Source organism: Miniopterus natalensis, chromosome 19, assembly GCF_054644295.1.
Source record: "Miniopterus natalensis isolate mMinNat1 chromosome 19, mMinNat1.hap1, whole genome shotgun sequence".
Classification (NCBI taxonomy): Eukaryota; Metazoa; Chordata; class Mammalia; order Chiroptera; family Miniopteridae; genus Miniopterus; species Miniopterus natalensis.
The window spans coordinates 6,190,989-6,210,295 of NC_142099.1; the positions used below are offsets into that span (position 1 = coordinate 6,190,989).

At 58.4% G+C, this 19,307-nt stretch overlaps 1 protein-coding gene across 1 annotated transcript; it reads right to left on the minus strand.

Moving 5' to 3' along the window:
• Nucleotides 1-1,350: 1,350 nt before the first annotated feature.
• INKA2 (inka box actin regulator 2) lies at nucleotides 1,351-12,617 on the minus strand. The gene is made up of 2 exons (XM_087827809.1): nucleotides 12,439-12,617; nucleotides 1,351-2,263 (listed from the first exon to the last, which is right to left on the minus strand). Exons 1-2 carry the CDS (start codon nucleotides 12,493-12,495, stop codon nucleotides 1,442-1,444), a joined length of 879 nt encoding a protein of 292 aa, XP_087683935.1. The 5' UTR covers nucleotides 12,496-12,617; the 3' UTR covers nucleotides 1,351-1,441.
• Between the last annotated feature and the right edge of the window lie 6,690 nt (nucleotides 12,618-19,307).

Here is a 19,307-nt window from a genome sequence, read left to right on the forward strand (position 1 = left end):
ACACACCTACCATCTGATTGCGTGGGAGTTTGGAAGTGACCCTAACCTAGCCACAACTAGAACTAGGGAGCTGCTCACTCCAAGCCCCACCCCACCTCCTCCAGGGGGCCCAGGAAGAGCCTTTCTTGTTACTTTTCTTCTCCAATTTGCTCTTAATGCTCTGAGGGCAGGAAGGCGTCCTGCCTCTAATTGCAGCTGTCACATCCCATCAGGCTGAGAGCTGACAGGCGGGAGGGGCGAGGGGAGGAGAGAGGGTGTGCCCTCCGAGGCTGGCTCGGCCCAAACGGGGACGTGCATTGTCTGTTCCCGGGCTGCGGGCTCTGGGTGCCAGAGTAGGCGGTCTGGTGGCTGCCTGGGGTGGCTTTGCTCTTGGGCCACGCGCCACCACAGCCACCACCAGGCTGCAGGAGCTGAGCTGCTGCCTGGGGCCCTCCCCACCGGGGTGGTTCTGGGTCAGGTGGGAAGATGAGGCTGTTGACCATGCGGCAGCAGTGAGGCCAGGGATGGAGCTAGGAGTTTGACACTGAGGGCTTGTGTCATCTGGGCACACCTTGGCCTTACTGGAGACTTTACAAGCCCTTGTGTCCTGGGTGGGGGCTCCGGGCCTGCGACAGGGTGTTGGGGAGGCGAGTGCGTGACTGCAGGGCCAGCTGCTCTCAGCCAGTCCTGGACCTGCCACCGGTGTGTTCTTGGACAGATAGCGCCTCCTCGGGACAGTGGGGATACCACCTTCCTACTTGCTCACTTACCAAGGGAATAATGGATATGAAAAGGCTTTCCAATGCTTCCCGGTGCTATAGTATCGTCCCTGTGCCTTTGGAAGCCAAGGGGCCTCCCCAAGTATCCCTTATGCCTTTACTTATCCAGCCATTTTTCAGGATCCAGTACCCGCTGAAATCTCAAGGCAGCAGGAACAGGTGGGGTGGGGATTTGTCTCTCTGCTGCTCCTCTCCCAGGAGGGCCGGGGTTTAATTCCTGTGCCTGCAGCAGTGCTTTGCTGGGGAAGCAAACAGTTATGGGGACGGGAGAGACGAGGTCTTTATTGGGGGCCTCTCTGGGGAACCTGAGGCCAGGCGCCCTGATCCATACAGAATGTTCCACTGAGGTCTTTGGGGGGCAGTGAGGAAGTCAGGATTTCCTGGTCTCCTCCCCCAACACCCCCTGCTGTCACCTCTATCCCAGAGTGAGCAGTGTGAGCCCATGCGTGCACACAGACACACAGACACACACAGACACACACACGCACACTGGCCTCCCCAGCCAGACAGCCGGTCACAGCCTCTCCCAACCACAGGCGCCTGTCCCGCTCCAGACACTGTGCCTCCTCTCTGGGAAAAGGAGCCTGGAGTCGCGTTTGAAAGCCGCGCCAGCCGCTGCCCTCCCGCCCAGGACCCGCACCAGGATGGCCCCGGGGGTCCAGTCCGCTTTCGGTCCCCTGGGTTCAGACCCACACAGCCGTGTTGATGTCAAAGCCGGAGGGCGGGGTGTCCAGGGCCTTGGGGCAGCCCGGGGAAGTGGCTTCGGCTCGCCTGGGCTCCCCCGCGCCCGGAAAGGGGAGCCGTCCCGAGCCCTTGGAATGGCCCCGCTTCTTGACCTTGTGCGAGCGCGCGGCTCGGGGCTCCGAGGCCGCGGGCGTCACCCAGCCTGGCTTCTCCTTCAGCAGCCGGTCGCGGTCGGGCCGCACGCTCCGCAGGAACTTCCTGAAGATGTTGGCGGTGAGCGCGAACCTGCGGCCCAGCTCCCGGGGCGGCGCCCTCTCCGCGCGGGGCGCCCCCGCCTCCCCGGCCTTCTCCAGCTCCGGCAAGTCCAGCCAGTTGCCCACCAGGTCCGCGAAAACGTTGTCACCCAACACCAGAGGCTGGCGATTCCGGCCCCGGGACATCAACGTGGAGGTCCAGTCGTCTGCCTCCACCAGCTCTGGCCTCTGCGGGACGCAGCCTTGGTGCTCTGAGGGCTGGGTCCTGGGTCCGAGGGCTGGATCCCTCCCACACACACTCCGATGGGACGGACACCTGGTGCTGCTCCCATGAGAAGGTTGGCTGGAGGGGGACGGGACAGCAGGCCTGGCACCTCTGCCGCCCTCCCAGGGCGGGGGCTCCAGCTGTGTCCGGGGGCTTTCAGGGCAGCCCGGGGCCACACTGCCCCCTGAGATGTCCAGCTGTTCCAGGGCCGTCTGCACCTGGAGGAGCTTCAGCTCCTGCAGCGCCCCCATCATGGAGTTCATCTGGTCCTGCAGCCCATCGCCCACTTCCTTCATGGACATCTGCGGAGAGAGAAGACAGGGCCAGTGAGCCAGGGGGCCGAGGAGGGCTGCCCCTCGCTGGCCCTGAACCTGGCCCCCTCCCTGCACACACACCTCCAGTGTCATTCCAGCTGCCTCGGCCCCCCATCTGTACAACCTAGCGCAGGCCAGAGCCGGGAGAGGAGGGACGTTGGCACCGGGTGGCTGCAAAGAGGACTAACATTCATGGCAGCTGCCTGCTGCAGCGGGCGCCGCCCTTCACTCCACGGGTGTGTGTACAGAAGCACTATTTAACCCCCCGAGGACTAGTGTCGTTCCCATTTTACAGACGAGGAGACTGAGGCACAGAAGTGACTTGCTCAAGGTTACACAGTAAGGGGTGGGCGGAGACCAGGGCGGGGTGCGCAGTGTCGTGCCCTGGACAAAACGCCTCCGTCCTTCCCTCCCCCTCCTCTGAGCCTCCCTGAGATGACGACCGTGACACGACAGGGACAAGGACACTTTGTATTAACTATGTAACAGGAATGGTGCTGAGGACTCTACAGGCATCCTCTCCTTTCGTCTTTCTATATCACTGTTCTCATCTAAACAAATGAGTTCGCCTGGGGGGGGGGGTGAAGTAACTCTCCCGAGGTCCCAGGGCTGGACTCAAACGCGGCGCATCTCTCCCCCAACGCCACAGTCCTCGCTACCGAGCACTCGGGACGCCGGCGGAGGCGCTGGGCTCGAAGGCTGCTCCGCGCTCCACAGGGAAAGGAGGAGCTCAGGCGCCCCGAGAGAAGGGTAGGCTGGGGCTTCCTTTCGCTGCTGCTCTTCACATCTGGCTGGTCAGGGGGGAGACCAGGAGGCCAGGAAGCTCCTGTTTGGGGAAACCCTTGCCCAGCTCTTCCCAGTCCTCTGAACACCTGTCGTCTCCCAGCTGCTCTTGGACTTGGCTCCAGTGCCCTTCCTGCCTTCTTGGCCCACTTGGCGCTGCCGCCCCAGCCAAGAGCGGGGACACTGGGGGCCAGTTCCCCAGCCCCTTTGTGGGTGTCCAAAGCCCGAGTCCCAGGTGCCAGCTGGAAAGGGCTGAGAGATTGACTTGGGTGAGGGCCGAGTTTGGAGGCTGGGCAGGGGATGCTTGGTCTGATAACATTCATGAGGTTCCAGTCCCCGAGCCCAAGCTGCCTGGGTCCCGCCAGCTCCCTCCCCAGATCCGCTCAGGTTACCAACAGCAAACCTCCTGTGTGGGGACCATCTGTTTCTTAAGCCCCCCAGAGACCCATGGGGATCATCTTACCTCCCAGCCTTGTCCTAATGCACACAGCTAAGCCCAGGGTGGAGGCTGGAGGGCTGGGGGGGAACAGGCACAGAGCTCCGCAAGGCGGCACAGGCCGCTGACCCTCTCAGGCTGCAGGGTCAACCCCTCCCCCGCCAACCTGGCCCTGGCCCTGGCCCTGGCCCTGGCCCTGGCCCTGGCCCTGGCCCTGGCCCTGGCAGGGGAGGGGGCAGGATCTCCAGAGCCCGCTGAACTAAGACGGGACTAACTGTTCCTGGGGGCCGAGAGGCCTTTGCTGAGTGGGGAATATCCACACTTGTAATCTTCCCCAAGACAGGGCAAGAAGTGGTGATCTGGGGCCCTGATAGCCCTGGGATTTGCCAACTGCCTTGGCAAGCACGTGGCATTGGAGTGGCCTCTGCAGCAGCAAGAGACACAGCCTCTGGGGCAGCTGGCTTACTGGTGGCCCTTCGCTCTGATGACCTCTTTGGCCTCCACCTCCCTGACCCCTTCCTCAGGGGAAACCCAGGGCAGAGTTGGAAGAGACACTGAGCCCCCAACCTAAGTCACCAAGGCTCCTTCCTGGCAAACTGCTCCTGACTTCCAGATTCCTGCCCCTGCCTCCCCCATACCACCTTCCTCCTCGCCCCAACCTGAAACCTCATTTTTACCTTTTTTTACCTTTCCCACCCAACCACCCCAGTTTCTGTCCCCAGATGTCTCGCATCTGCCTTTCCATCCCCTGAAACGCAGACGCCTCCTTGGAGGCCTTCCAGCCCCCAGACCAGTCTAACCAGCGCACACCTCTGACCGTGGCGCTCACCAATCGTATCTCCACTCCCATGTGCCTTCCCCTTGCTCCTGTCTGACCTCTTCTGTGCCGCTTACAATGCTCTTCCCTGCGGTCCTGCTGCTGCTGCTCCTGCCCCTGCTCATCTAGGAGTCTGTGGTTTTTTTAATGTTTTTATTTCTTTCTTTCAGAGGGAGGAAGGGAGAGGGACAGATAGAAGCATCAGTGATGAGTCATTGATTGGCTGCCTCCTGCACGCCCCCTGCTGGGCATCGAGCCTGCAACCCGGGCATGTGCCCTGACCAAGAATCGAACCCTGACCTCCCGGTTCACAGGTTGATGCTCAACCACTGAGCCATGCTGGCCAGGCTCCTCTAGGTGTTTAAATGCTCAGCCACTCAGGCAACATTTATTGAGCATCTACTGATTGAGGGAGGGGCTGGACTTCATTATGTCTCCCCAGAACTTCGCTAGCACCTTGCGCTTTTTCCGCACCCGTAAAACATTGAGTACCGCTGAATACCCCAAATTATCCCTGCAGACTGCTTGCTGCCCTCGGGCGGCACCTCACTGCGCAGGGGGAAAGAGTCGGCGACAGACCTCAGGGTCTCTGCGCCAAGAGGCAAGGAGTGTGAGCTTGCAGGCTTCCTCCAGAGGCTGAACGCAGTCCAGTCGGAGGCAGTGGGAGGAATGAAATGACCCCATTCAATCTCTTCCAGTGTGGAAAAATCCTTAAGAAATAATGCTGACATTCTGTGCCATTTTCCAGCGAGAATGAACGTGTGGGTATGTACACACTCAGCGCTGCGCATGAAACAGAGGCCCCATTTAATAAACAAGAGCCGAAAGGACGCCCCTATGGGAAAGGCTATTCTGTGTTGCCTGTGATCTTGGGTTCTGCAGACAAGTGGAACAGGCCCAAACCCCACCTCTCCCAGGTAAGAGCGGTGTGATCCGGCAGGTTATTTAAATTCCGTCTTTTACTTTCTCCATTCTCTAAAATGTGAATGAGACTTCGTGCCCCGTACAGCCCGAAGCGATCAGGTGAGGTAGTTCGCCATCATGAGCGGCCTAGGGGTGAACTGGGGCTGTTCTCTTAATTTAAGGCTTCCCAAGAACTTCCAGGACATTTCTTCCTCCGTGAACCTTAACGCAGAGCAATGACCGGATTCCGTCTCCACCTGGTCTGACCCGGCAGAAACCTCTCTCGTGCTGTCCCTCTTCGGCCCCCGCCCCACACAGCGGACGGAGAGGGGAAGGCAGGGGAAGCCCCGCGTCCTCCTGCCCGTCGCCGGGGGGCTCGGTCGGCCAGCTGTGGGGCGCTGACATGGAAGGGGGCGAACGGGAGAAGGAAGCCCGAGTGTGGGAAACGGAGGCAGGAGCATCAGCTGGGTCTTGACTGAGACGCAGCTGCCTTTCCCAACCCTGAGGGGAATGATGTCACCCCAGGAGGAGAGCCAGGGGCAAGCTGCTGTCTTGTCCAGAGCGTGGGACCTTCTCGGGTTCCAGGGCTTCTCTTGCCTCGGGAACAGAAGAGGGAGGAGAGAGGGTGGGGTGGGGGCAAAGGAGGGGGCCACCTAAGAGGAGACCCCAAGCTGCAAACTATCCGTGCTCAGTCCCCATCTCCAGGCTGGAGGGCGGAGTTCCTCTCTGGCCGCCCAGGCCTCAGGTCCTTCCTCGGAACAGGGACCAAAGCACACCGAGCTCAGTGTGAGTGGGAACAGTGACCAGCCGCCTCTCTGCTCTGCTGAGAACAGCTCTTTCTCTCACATCCCAGAGACGGTGGTTAGAAGCCTTTCTGAGAAAGGCCACAAAACGTCTCCCCATGCTCCTACCATCCATCCACCCACCTCACGGTCCATCTCCCACTCCCAGCCCCTCCTGAGCCTTCGCGTGTTTCCTTCTGAAATTTGTCTTCATGTCAAACTTTAGTGTCTCTCACTACAGCCCGGGCTCCCCCCCATATCAGAGCTGGACGCTGCCAGGCATCCTCCTGGGATCGCGAGGAGCCACCGGCTGTGTGTGGTCTGAGACCCGGCCAGGGTCGGGCTGACCTCAGCCACACGACTCTGGGCAGATTCACCAACCTTTTGTGCTTCGGGTCTGAGTCTATAAAATGATAACCCCTCCCACGTGGGCAGTAGCACTTGCCCTCCCCGTCCACGGCCAGGTCTGACCACAGTGACCCCGGGAGGCTGGCAGGAGTTATCCCCACTCGATGGACTCGGAACTTGGGAGCTGAGAGGTTCAGTTTCTCCCTCGGTGTTTCCCCAACATTCTTCCCAAGACTTCCCTCGTGATTTTCACCATATCTCCATACAGCCTAGTCTCTTGTTTAGCATTTTATTTAAGTCTACTGCTTATGTAAATGCTTTTATATAGGAACTTAGATGAGATGCATCTCACTTGCCAGAAGCAGATGGCCACTCTCTGAATTAGTTTTGCATCTCAGCGTCACCCCGTGCCTCCCTGAGCGCCTCCAGTGGAGACGCTGATCTACTGCCTGAGGTTCTGGCAGACTCGTGGGAGGACCGACCCGAGCCTGGCCCTGACTCAAAGCCAGCAGGCTTCCCATGTCACCATCACCCCTGACTTCTCAGCCTCGTGGGACTGTTGTGAAGAGACCAGGGTGGCCAGTGGGACGTGCAAAGTCACCATCACACAGGGAGGAGAACATGAATTCTTGGAGGGGTGCCAAGACTCAACCCAGTTCATTTCCACGAAGGAGCCCCTTCACTAAACCATCGGAGGGGAAGAGGGACTGGCTGCCTGGGACTGGAGGGGATGGTGCTGCTGGGAAGCCAGACCCCAGCATCCTGGACCTTCAGGCCTGAGCCCTCGAGGGCGTAGCATGGGGTCCAGCTGTCCGTGGTCAGTGTCCGCCCCCAGGCACTTTGTGGTGCCCAAAGAGTGGGGATGGGAAAGTGGGACCCCAGCATCCTCGGCAGCCTTCCCAAGCCCTCTCTTAGGCCCCCGACGGATCCCACAGCTGTGCCCTCCAGCCAGCCATCTCACGCCCTCTCCCAGCTCAGCCGGAATCCTTCGACAGGCTCCAGCTTTGCCCTGAGCCTGGCAGCGTGCCCTGCCTGGCTCCCCACCCCCATTACTCACAGGCTCCCCACACAGTGCCTTTCAGCCTCTCTGGAAGCCACAAGGAGGGTCAGGGCCGGAAATAGGAAGAGCCCAGCTTTTGCCAAGCGGCCCATTCTCCAGCCCAGTGAATGGGACCTTCACAGCCCCCTGCCCTTGGCTGGACCACTCAACAGGAAGGTGAAGTAGAAAATTTGCCAAGAGCCGGAGAGGGAGGCTGGGGAAGAAGGGAGGAAGTATGAAACGGATGAGTCCACTCTCCCAACTGAGCCATCTGCTGGGGGCCATGTGCTCCGGCAGGAGGCAGACAGAGAGAGGTGCCCATCTCGCCCCTCAGCTGGGCTCTCCCCGTCACCAAGCTCATCTCCCTGCCCAGCTTCAGCTCCTGTTCATGGCAGTCAGTCAATCAAGTTTCTTGGGCACCCGAGGGACCTCAAGAAGTTACCTTCCTCGTTCAGGCTTTCATACACCTGAAAGCCTGTGTGGACTCTCCTCCTAGCCTTCTAACTCCTCCTGCCTCAGTTTCCTCTCTCCCCGCCTCCCTCCCATACCACCTCTAGATCCCAGGGCGTGTCTCTGATCATCCGGCTCTATATGCAGACAGAAAAGGCCAGACTTCAGCGTGGCATTCAGGGCCCCCATCGTTTGCGCTCAGCAACTTTCAGCCCCGTTGCCCACTATTGCTTGGCACATACCCTATGTTCTGGCCAAACTCAAGTGAGTCTTCCAACGTGTGCGCCAGATAGTCTTCAAACAACCCCGTAACTTGCGTCTCTGTGCCTTTTGCTCATGTTGCTTCATTATCTGCCTGGAGACCTGTTTTTCTCCTGTTCACATCCCTATTTACCCCCCAAGGTCCAGCTCACAAAGTTTTCCCTGATCCCCAGCTGCAGGCCATCTCTTCCTTCTGAGCGCCCTGAACGGTGCCTCTCCCAAGCCCACATTCTCCATCTGTGTCAGAGGCTTGCAGCCGGGCCCTGGCTAAGACAGGTCCGCACTCAGGCTGGCTGGATTCGAATCCTAGCTCTGCCACTAATCAGCTCTATGACCTTGGCCAAGTCACTTAACTTCCTCATTATGAAGCAGCAATAATGGAAGTGCAGCTTCTTAGTGTTGCTTTGGCATTAAATTGACATAATACATTATATGCCTGTCATGTCAAAAATGTTATTGATAAATGTTATTACCTCTCTTATTAAACTGCGAGTTCCCTGAGGGCAGGATCTGTGTCGTTTACGTTTATAACCATAGCTCTAGTGCTTGGTGAAGTGCATTAAACATAGTAGGAACTCAGTAAGTGTGATCTAGGAATGAATGACTCGAGCGCACCAATCTGATCGTCCATCATCAGGAGTTGACCAATTGCCTACCACATCAGGCACCATGTTACAAGCTAAGGACATACAGTCGGGGAGGCACTTTCCCTGTATCGTCATTTAATCTTCTCAGTAGCTGTATGAAGTCGGTATTCTTAAAACCCCATTTTACAGATGAAAGAACCAAGGCCCAGAGAGGTTAAGTAATCTGCCAGGGTCACACAGAGCCAGGATTTGAGTTGAGACCCAAGCTCTTCCCGCTGCGCACCCCACTTTGTCTCATCCAAACTCCTCTTTGCCCCGGCTCCAAACATCCAGGGAAACTGCACTGTGACATCCTTTGCAAGAGCTTCCACCTGCCTCAGGACATTTGCTCTTTTGCCCCAAGGGCTGAAGGCTGTTCCTGCTGTACCTCCTTTATCACCATCTTTCCTTCTCTACTTTACCTTTAGGCCCTGGACCTCCTCCAGATGCCAGAACCTCCTGAACTTGTGGCCACTAGCACCTAGCTAATTACCTTCGAGGAACATCACGTTCTGTCCTAGGCTGACAATCCCCAGCCTGGGAGAAGTCCCTCTCCTGGTTCACCATGCCTCAGCTAGGATGGACCTTCCTCCATCAACCTCCTCCTCCCCCAGGAAGCCTTCCCAGCCTGGCTGAACTCAAGGGGCCCCATTGCTCAGTCTTTATGCACTGTTTGCTCTATACTGATCTGAACTCATGAGGAACGTCCTGTGAGCATCTTACATCTGCCTCCTCCGTGCGCCCTGTCTACCCCTTTGTTAGAAGTCCTCCAGAGAGCGGTGTGCTAGGAACAGCTGGTCCCAAGGCCTTGTGTTCCAGGCAGGGCCCCTCTTTGGCGGCTGGAGCGGAGAGCGGGGAGAGATGTGTTCCCTGCTGAGCAGTTGCAGCCCCCAAGCCCCTCGACCTAATGAAGAAGCCTGTCAGCTGCTGCTACTCTCCTGCCACATTTCATCCCTGAAACACGATCCTCCGTCCCCTTCCAGGCAGGGCCAAAGGGCCAGCTCTCTAGACATTAACCAAATTGAGCCAGGATCCCAACGACCCCCCCCCCCCCATGCTCACTCATTACAGTGCAAATGGTCTGCACTGTAGAAAGAAATTGGGAAATTCTGCTACTTTGGTTTTCAGGAACAGACTCTTCTTGTCTAGATTTTCTGGGCCAAGGACAGGGCCAGGATGTAGGAGGGCAGCGCAGAGTACCCCGGACAGAGACCGTTTCACAGTCGCTAATGTTCCCTTTGCTAGCGGGTTTAACCTACAGTGTCTGCAGGGCTGGAAAGGAATTTGGTGGAATAAATGTGGAACTTGACTGATATTCCACAAGTGCCATTCCTGGGCACGCTCTGCAAAGCCAGTCCTCCTGGGTGGCAGGAGAGATCTGGCTGGATGAACACACACACGCGCACACACACTCAGACTCTGACATGAACTGCGTGCCTTTCCCATCCCACTGCAGACTTGGTGGATAAATAAGCCAACACCTTCCTATCCCAGCCACAACCAAGCTGCACTGAATTCAGTCCCTACAGCCCTTACAAGAACCAAAGGGCTGAGCCTGGGCTAACTCAGCTCTGCTTTCTCCTTTGCTCCCATTGGGGAAACTGAGGCACTGAGATTTGGCTTAGCAACTCTTAAGCACTGGACTGAGGTGTCAGGGAGTGAATGAGACTCTAATAGCTCTGCCTGTCACCCCGCTGTCTCCCTTCTGGGCAGACTGGCACAGGGCTGGGGGTGGAGCCCCATGGGGGCGGTAGGGAGGGTGCAGAGCTCTCCCATCTGAGTGTCATTCTGGGCCCCAGGCCAGGCATTTGGCTTCCTCTCCAAGAGAGTCAAAGGCTGAAGCTGCTCAGACAAAGGGCCAAATGAAAGCTAATGGGGACCTGGGTGACTTCAGCCTCTCCCCTTCCTCTTCCTGGGGACCAGGGGCTCCAGTCGCTGGCAGGAGACGGCGCAAATCAAGACCGGAGCTCAGCTCAGGGCAGAGTCCTAATTGCCTTTTTTATTCTCCTGGCGCCCACGGACTCTGCCTTCCTCCCCTCAGCACCTCCCACCTAGGGTGCTGCAAAAAATGCAAATCAGGAGGATTTTAAAATTCGAGCCCATGCCAGGAACACCCACAAACCCTGTATTAAGGCAGATCTGGGGTGGGTGGCATGCTCCCAGATTCCAAGCATGAAAAGGAGGGTTCTGTTAGATTCTTTCCTCAGCATGGGCCTTGGACTCCAGGCATTATCTGTGATGGCCCTGACCTTCCTTTCTGCTGTTGGACAAAGCATGGGAAAGGTCAGAACTGGGAACGCGTGGGCTGGGCCAGCCACCCCAAAGGGACAGGGGAAGCATGCGAAAAGTGGTTGGGAGTGGCGTGATGGAGGAGACCCTTCTGCCCCTCACCGAAGCATTTCTCTCAGTAACTTTCCCATCTGACTGTCACCACAAGAAGGCAGGGGTGGCACAGACAGGAAGAGCGCCTGGGTGACTTGACCAGGAAGCGTCACTGGGAACACCTGCGCTCCCAGCTCCCTCCCCAGCGGGAAGGGTGCAGAGTTTGCAGGCAGGAGGGGGAGAGGCTGCCATGGAACCGCGAGCCCAGGGCTGGCACTTTCTGGATCCAGGGCTGCTGTTGTGAGCCTGGGTGCCCCTGGCTCTGAAAAGTAAGAGGAGGAGAGAGAAAGTGAGGCTGAGAAGAGGTGGACTCCCGGAGAAACACACTAAAAGGGCCTGAAAGAGGCAGAGGCAAGGGCAGGAGAGAGCCCGGCTGACGCTCCGTCTGGGTCCTGGGGGTTGAAGGGCCGCGGTGGCAGGTAGCGGTGGAGGCGCATGAGGTCAGCGGGAGTCAACCGAGCAGTGTAAGCGGGCGCTCGTCCCCTCGCTTGCGCACCGCGCGCCCCCGCCGCACCGAGCTGCTCCTCCCGGGCCCCGCGCCCCCGCCCCGGCCCCGCGCGCCCCCTCGGCTCGCCCCAAGCCCAGGCCTGACATCTGGCTGGGCCTCCGCAGCTCCCGCTCGCGATCTGCCAGGCGGCCCCGCCCCCCCGCAGGGCCCTCCCCCGCCGTTCCAGCTGCCAGCCCCCCCCTGCTGGCAGGCAAGCCCGGGCAGACAGCCGGCCCAGCGGGCCCCCGCAGCCGCGGCAGCTCTGCCAAAGCCCGGCAGAGTCGGGGGCCCCAGGCGGTGCCAGCTCCCCTCGAGCGACCGGTCCCCGGCTGACCTGCCCAGGGCAGGGATCCGGCCCGCGCACCCTCCCCAGCGCCCCGCCCGCTCCGCGCGCCCCAAATGGCCCAGAGCCGCTCCAGAAGCCGGGCACCCGCGTCCCGCTCTTTTTTGCTTTTCCTGCGTCTACGAGGTTGTTTTCTTTGCTTAATCCCGTCACCTTTTACACCAGCCCCCCCAACCGCATCCCGCTCTTTCTGGGCGGGCGTCCGGGTCCCACTCCGCCTCGGTGCGCGCCCTCTCTCCTCCGCCGGGTTCCCTGGAACCCTTCGGTCTGGGTTTGGTTAGCTCGGTCTCTGTCACTTGTTCGCGTGGCCTCACTCTCACACAATCTTTGCTTCAAGTTTCCCCGCGGCTCCTTTCCCTCGGGACAGGCCCTGCCCTCCGCCTGCCGGTGCGCGTCCCCGCTCTCCCCGGCCTTCCTCCCCCCGCGCGCGCCCCTGCTCCCGGGGTCCGGCGGCGCCAGGTCCCCGTCGGGGGCGCAGCCCGCCCCGGCGCGCGCTCCACTCTTACCAGCTCCTGCTTGAGGCGGCGCAAATAGCAATCCATTTTCCCGCTCTTCTTCCTCATGCGCCCATTTGCCGGGCTCGGCTCCGCCAGAGAGTCCAGGGTGGGAAAAGCAGCCCTGCCGAAGGCGCGCGCTCCGCGGGCTCCTGAACCCCGAGACCCGCGCGTCGAGCTGCGCGGAGCGGAGCCGAGCGGAGCTCGCGGACTTGGAGCCGCTGCCCCGACTGCGGGCTGCGCGCGGCCCGCGCCGCGGAGGGAGGAGCGCGCCAGCCTATGAGCGCGCAGGGGGGACGCCTCCAGCCAATCAGAAGAGAGCACGGGGGGCAGGCTGGGCGCCCACTAGAGACCCGGCCGCGGGGGGGTGCGCTTGGCGAGGGCCGCAGCTCCTCGGGAGGCCGCCCCGGGGACAGCAGGTCCTGGACAGCAACGCGGGGGGCGTAGTGCGGCCCCACTGTACCCACGCCCGCCGGCCAAGCACGTGAGCCCCGTTTGGTGACCATGAGGGGGCGCGTCTTACGGGTGGGCGCTGGGTAGAGGCCTCAGAAAGAGGCTGGGTGCCGTCGTGTCAACCCCCTTCGCCGAACTCCCATCAGAAAGGGGCCCCCCCACCCCCAGCTCCGCCTCTCCGCAGCGCTTTGTTTGTTTGTTTGTGTCCCCCGGAGGTGGCTCTGCCCCCACCTCCCAGGGCGGGGTCCTCCCGGCCCCCTGCTGGCGCAGGAGCAGAGGGAGCAGCGCAGCCCGCTCGGTCCATTCATTATTTAACGCGCTGGAGACTCGGCCACCCCCCTCCCTGCCCGGCCGTAGGTCTGGGGATGCCGAGTGGGACAGGCCAGGTCTCTGCTCTCAAGAACGCGCATGGGGCGGGGGCAGGCGAAAAATGAGACGAAAGCGTAAAACAAACAAAAACACACCCCAAAACGGTGGTTTCAGGTAGTGATTCTTTACGAAAACATAAAGTGGGGTAATGGGTGGGCTGCTTTCAATAGGTGGGCAGGGAGTGGGGGAGCAGGCCCTTCTCGTGCCCAGCACCCAGGCGGCCTCGGGTATCCTAACTCGGGAGCGCTCGGTCAGGCTGGGGAAGGGAGAGGGGCTCAAAGACGCTCCGACTGCATTCAACAGGCACCCGAGGTGTGCGAGCTCCGGCCAGGCCCTGGGGCTCCACAGACGAGCCGAGGGGAGCCGCAGACCCGCCTGCGCTCCTTGCCTCTGAGCTCGGATCCACCCGCTGGCCCCCTGCGCGCCGGGCCGCAGGTCTCTCTCCGAGCCAGGCGCAGCGCCACCCGGCCTGGCCCGCGGGGGGCGGTGTGGCACGGCCCGAGAGTCATTAGGGCAATTAGGGGCCGGCTGTTCCAAGGCAATTCACGGGGAAAGTGTGCCCCAGGCAGAATGTGGGGTCTCTGGGCGAGACAGAACCTCGAAGACACCCGGAGAAGGCGCGAAGAGAGAGAGACTGCAGGCTTGGTGTCATTCGGAGCCCACCCGTGTCAGCCGAGCGCCACCTCTGCTTCCTATTGGAAGGTGAGGGAGAGGGGAGGGGAATAAAAATGAGCAGGTGAGGACTTTGCAGAGTCCAGTCGGATGACCTCTCAGGTCCTCAGTTTTAGTGGATGTGCCCACATGTTTCGGCCTAGCCCTGAGAGCCCGGTGGACGGTAGCTGAGTGATAAAGGGAAGAAAGAAGAGGTGCAGGTGGTCACAACCTGGTCCAAAGTCTGCGTTTGGATGTCCTCTTGTAAAGCCCAGATGCCCAGGCTCCCTTCGAGGTCGCTGTTCAGGAAGGATCCCTGGGTGACCTGCTCAGGCATTTCCAATGCCTGCTGACAGCCTGGAATTACATTTATTCTGCTCTCTTGGAGGCCGCCCAGCCAGTTCGTCCCCACCTTCTGGCTTCCTTGCAGTTGTGAGTGGAGATCCCAAGGGGCTCCTTTCCTCGGGACATGGGAGTGTTCAGAGTGGGAGCCACCCCCAAGGATGCAGCTGCTGTCTCCAGCCCACTGAACCAGTTCTGGTTGGATCCTCTGGTGTTGGGATAAAAAAAAGAGCCTGGCCGGGAGGAAGGAAGCCTTACACAGAAGACCCCAAAGGGGGCTCCCAACCCCAGGGCCGAGCTTCGCCCACTGTGACACTGAGTAAACCTGTGCGGGTCTGTGGTTGAAACAGCCTTCAGAATCAATTTTAAGCCCAGGTTTTCTCCACCCCTGAGAGTTTGGGGACTGGACTCCTTCCGGAAGATAGGAGGGTGGCTGCAGTCAAAAATTCAAGAGATGAGGCTGATCTCATGGCAAGAACTTAGGACTGGGGGGGCAGGTCTTCGGATTCTTGACAACACAGGATGACACTGCGCATATGCTTTCCTTCTACTAGCCTCAGTTTCCCTTGCTTACGGTTTAAACCTACGTGAATCTAACACTTTTGTAGTCCTCACAAACCTCTACTTTGACAATGGTGTGTGAAGTCAGGACAAGAGGAATCCATCGTAGAGATCAAGTATATGTCATCAGCAAAGCCAGGTTGCATTCCATCCATCCACTTTCAAGCAGATGGCAAGAAAAAAAATCCATGACTGTAATCTCAGTGCACTGCTCGAAAGAGAGGCCCCAGGCAAGTCAGGACAGGCGCTATTACTGTGTCGTTCCTATGGGACGTCGGAGGACAATTACGGGCCAACTCTGAAGTCCTTCCGTGATGCTGGGCCATTGCAGCCTTCCTGCTCCTTCCCCTGAGAAGGCCGATGTCACCCCATGGCTGTGGGGGGCCCTCAGGTGGCATCTCAGCATTTGCCCCTTGCTGATGGGGAGAAATGTATGGAGGTACTTTTCCTGAGGGAGATGGTGCAGCTCCTGGAAATGGTGTCTATGGGTTTTAGACTCTTGGGGTTTGCCCAGCCTAGTCAGGGAGGGTGGCCCCCTTTGTCCCACTGCCAGAGCCCGAGGGTCCTGGCACTGATGACTAAGCTGGAAGGGAGAGGCAGAACCAGCTGCGCCCCAACAGAGCTTAGATCCTGAACAAAACAATGGAAACACTGCCATTCTCCTGGCTCCAGACCCACGTCCCCACATGGAGGGCCCACCCCACCCATCAGGTCCTAGAGAGCTCTCGAAGGCCCACCCCTGGGTGAGGCAGTGGCCATCTCATCTCCATTGGCAACAGAAGAGCTGGAGAGTTCATCCTGATGTGAGAAAAGAAACCCGTTGCCACATCATCACATCACCCTCCCGAGGGTGGGGCCTATGTCCCCGTTGCCTTCATGCCTCCACCCCTTGTGGCTGCCAGCAGCCATTACCCCCACCCCATTCCAGCTCCCCCCAGGCCTCCTGAGCACCAACAGGAAAGCCTGACCCTAGAGATAAACACGTGCTGTTGGCATGTGTTCAAATACCACTGCGGGACTGACCTTTCCAGGCGAGCAGGCCCGGGGGTGCTGAGCAGAGACTTGGTGTCTGAGTGTGAACACCCTGGGATGCTGGGGGAGGGGCTGGACTGAGGCCCAGCTCTGCTTGAAAGAATCTGACTCTTATCTTTCATGACATCTTCCTCTGCCCATCTTAGGGGACAGGGCTCCTTGCCTCTTACAATCCCACCGCCAGGGGCAACAGCAGAAGGAAGAAGTGGCCTATACTTTGGGAGGCCTCTCAGTTCCAAAAGGAAGATTCACTTTGGGTTTTCATTGAAAACTCTTTTGACTGGGTAGAGGAATCAAAAAGCTCCTTAGCTTTTCAGTGTCTTCAAACATAGTGTCATTCTCACGACTTACAGACAGAGCAACTGAGGCCCAAAGAGGTTGGTCTGTGTTGTAATGCAATAAAGTCTCCCTGTTTCCAGGGTAACCCTTTCTAGTACCCTAGTCTGCAGAAAGCAGGGATGCTGAGATGACAGAGCCACTGAGGGAGTGAGCCCTGCCAGCTCCCCACCCACTGCATCCCCACCCACTGTACTAACTTGGACATCACTCTCACAGCCTTAACTTTACAAAGTCGCCCGGCTGCAAGACCAGGCTGTCAGTTATGCAGGAGCTAAAACTTTTGGGAAGGAGACAGGGAAAGCGTTGGAGAAGAAATAGCAGTGCAGTAAGTCCTTACTTATCGCTGTCAATGGGTTCTGTGACTTTAACGAAAAGACATATAAGGAAACCAATTTTACCATAAGCTAATTGATATAAACAAGAGCTATGTTCCTATGGCATTTAAAGCAATATTGAACGGAATGACGTTATTCAAGGACCTGCTCTATAGTATTTTGAGAAAACTCCATGTATGCATGGGCTATCTCATCTCGATAATTCAGAGGGAATTTTAAGTGCAAAATTAGACTAGTCCAAATAATACAGTTAGTCTAAGGGCTGCTACTGAGCGTTATTTGGGATTAGTTGGAGCCATGGGCCTGGGGCTTGCAGTACCTAAGCAATGGCTTGTTGCTACTTGGGAAGCAAATGTTTCCATTTTGCAAACATTTGCTGGAAAAGCAAATATTTTTCAACTGCAAAACACCTGAAGAATGTTAGGGCACAGCTAAGGGAAATACTTGGGAGACTTGTGCAAACTAATGCTGGTGTTGTGCACTGACAAAGAAAGTGGCGAGCTCAGCACTCTCCTGGGGACATTCTGCCACATCCGAGTCCCCAGAGGCGGGCTGCTGGCTTCCCTGTAACCTTACCCTGGCCTGCAACTTGGAGCGAAGGCTCCTTTGATTGTACACTCCTTGGCCGTCTCCACCAGCTTCTAGTAGCTGTGAGCAAGGGCTGGGGGTTGGCAGCCTGCCAGGGAGAGGCTTGTTAGCAGGAGAGAAAGCGGCCCTGGCTGGGGCCGCTCAGCCAGGAGGAAAAGAGGTCACGGCTCAGGTTCGGCTTAATGTGCATTCGCTTCCACCGGCCTGGCTCCTAAGCCTCTTCTGGTCCCCTTCAGGGGCCGGAGGACTGTCTTAGCCTGGATCCCCCGTCAGCCCTGGGGGATGGTGCGGATTTCAGCCTGGACACCCTGAGGGGACCCAGTGTCCAGGGTGACAGCTGCTGCTGTGGAGGCCTCTGCTCACCCGGAGAGGCAAGCCCCCCTCTCCTGGGGTTTGTGGGGTGGGGCGGGGGGCAGGGACTCCCTGCAGCAGCAGCAGCAGTCTATTCCAAGAGAAAGCCTCCAGTTTCCAGAGTGGAAAGCCATCGAGGCCAAGAAACACTGTCGTCACTTAACAAATGAAGATATGTATAGAAAAATAGGAGCTGAGCTCCTCATAGAGAGGGACTGAGGCGACCGGGAGTGAATGATGAACCCCCAAATGGGCTTTTGTGTCTCTGCCTGGAGGGTTTTGGAAATAACTTGCATTTTAATCTTTCTGACTTAGCATCATAGATGTGGGGAGCTGAGGAGGACCTGATAGATAATCGGGGAATTGTGACCTCATGGGAGGACCAGAAGTGGAGACACGTGGAGCCGAGCATCCGGTCTGTCACTGAAACACTGCTCCTAGCATTTATTAAAGGCTCCTCTTGTGTCCGGCTCTAGCCTATGGTCCTCCCAAGCCCTCGGAGGCAGAGGCTCCTGCTGCCTACATTCTGCAGATGAGGGAGGGAGCCGAGGAGCCAGAACCCCTCCGGCACACAGGCTCTGGCTCTGGCTCCAGAATCCACGCCCTTTGGATTGGGAAAGTACTTTTATTTAATTTCTGTTAATCCTAACCCGAGGATATTTTTTCCTTGCTTTTTAGAGAGAGTGGAAGGGAGGGAAGGAGTGGGGGGGGGAGAGAGAGAGAGACATTGATTGATTGCCTCCCACGGGTGCCCCAACCGGGGGTGGAGATCGAAACTGCAACCCAGCTATGTGCCCTTGATCTGGAATCGAACCCACGACCCTTCCCTGCGAAGGCCGACGCTCTTAACTACTGAGCACACCAGCCAGGGCTGGGCAAGTAATTTTAACCTCTTTGGGTCTGTTTTCTCCTCTGAGCTCTCGCTGAAGTTTTAAAACTCAACAGTCCGAATTTCCTGCCCAAGCATATCATTTCACAAGTCAGGAAAGTGCAGCGCAGAAGTGTTAGGTGAGTGACCCTGTCATTCACTTTGCTAATGGCAGAACCAGCCCCGGAACCCAGACCACCGCTCTTTCTACCCTGCCCGCCAGGCAGGCCTCCTTCCCCTCCACCTCGCTTTGGCAGGTGTCCCTAGAAGAACCCAACTCCTTGCCCTAGAGACAATCTGTTCTATGATCTCAGATAGAATGATTGGAGATGCTGAGTAGGGGTGGGGCCCGTCACAGCACCAAAGGCGAGTTTAGGAGGCTGGCGATATTTGCCCAGGTACCTTGGGCCTGTCTCTCTGTCTGCTGGGTGCTATCTTTCTTGGTGATCAAAATCATGCGGTAACCACGGGAACAAGCATGGTGCTACGGAGCCTGGTGTGGCACGTACACGCACTCCTCAAAGGCGCTGGGGAGTGGTGCTTACAGTCGTTGGTCCTCATGGAGAAAATGTTGGTCTCTCACGCAGCTTCCTTCATGGTGAAAGTCTGCTCCTCTCCACCCTTTCCCGGCCTTTGTCCCGTCCCCAGATCTGATCATTCACTGGTTGCGGCAAGTGTGCCTTGGGAGGAGGCAGGGCCCTGCAGCGGGTGCGTCCTGCCAGCATTCCCCCTCTGGTGTCCCCCCTGTGGAAGAAGAAATTGGAAAGGGGCGGAGGTGTAATAAACAGATCATCAGGGCGCTGAGGCGGGAACAGGCACCCTGCGTGAGGCGTTACTTTGGTCTCAAAGGCGCTGGGTATCCACACGCGTGTGCATGTGCGTGGGGCTCAGACGCTCTGAAGTGAGCTCTCGCCCACCAGTGAGTGGAAAATTAGCTTTGGCAGGCGAGGGACTGGGTGACAGGTGAGGAAGCCAGCAGGGTATCGGTGTGA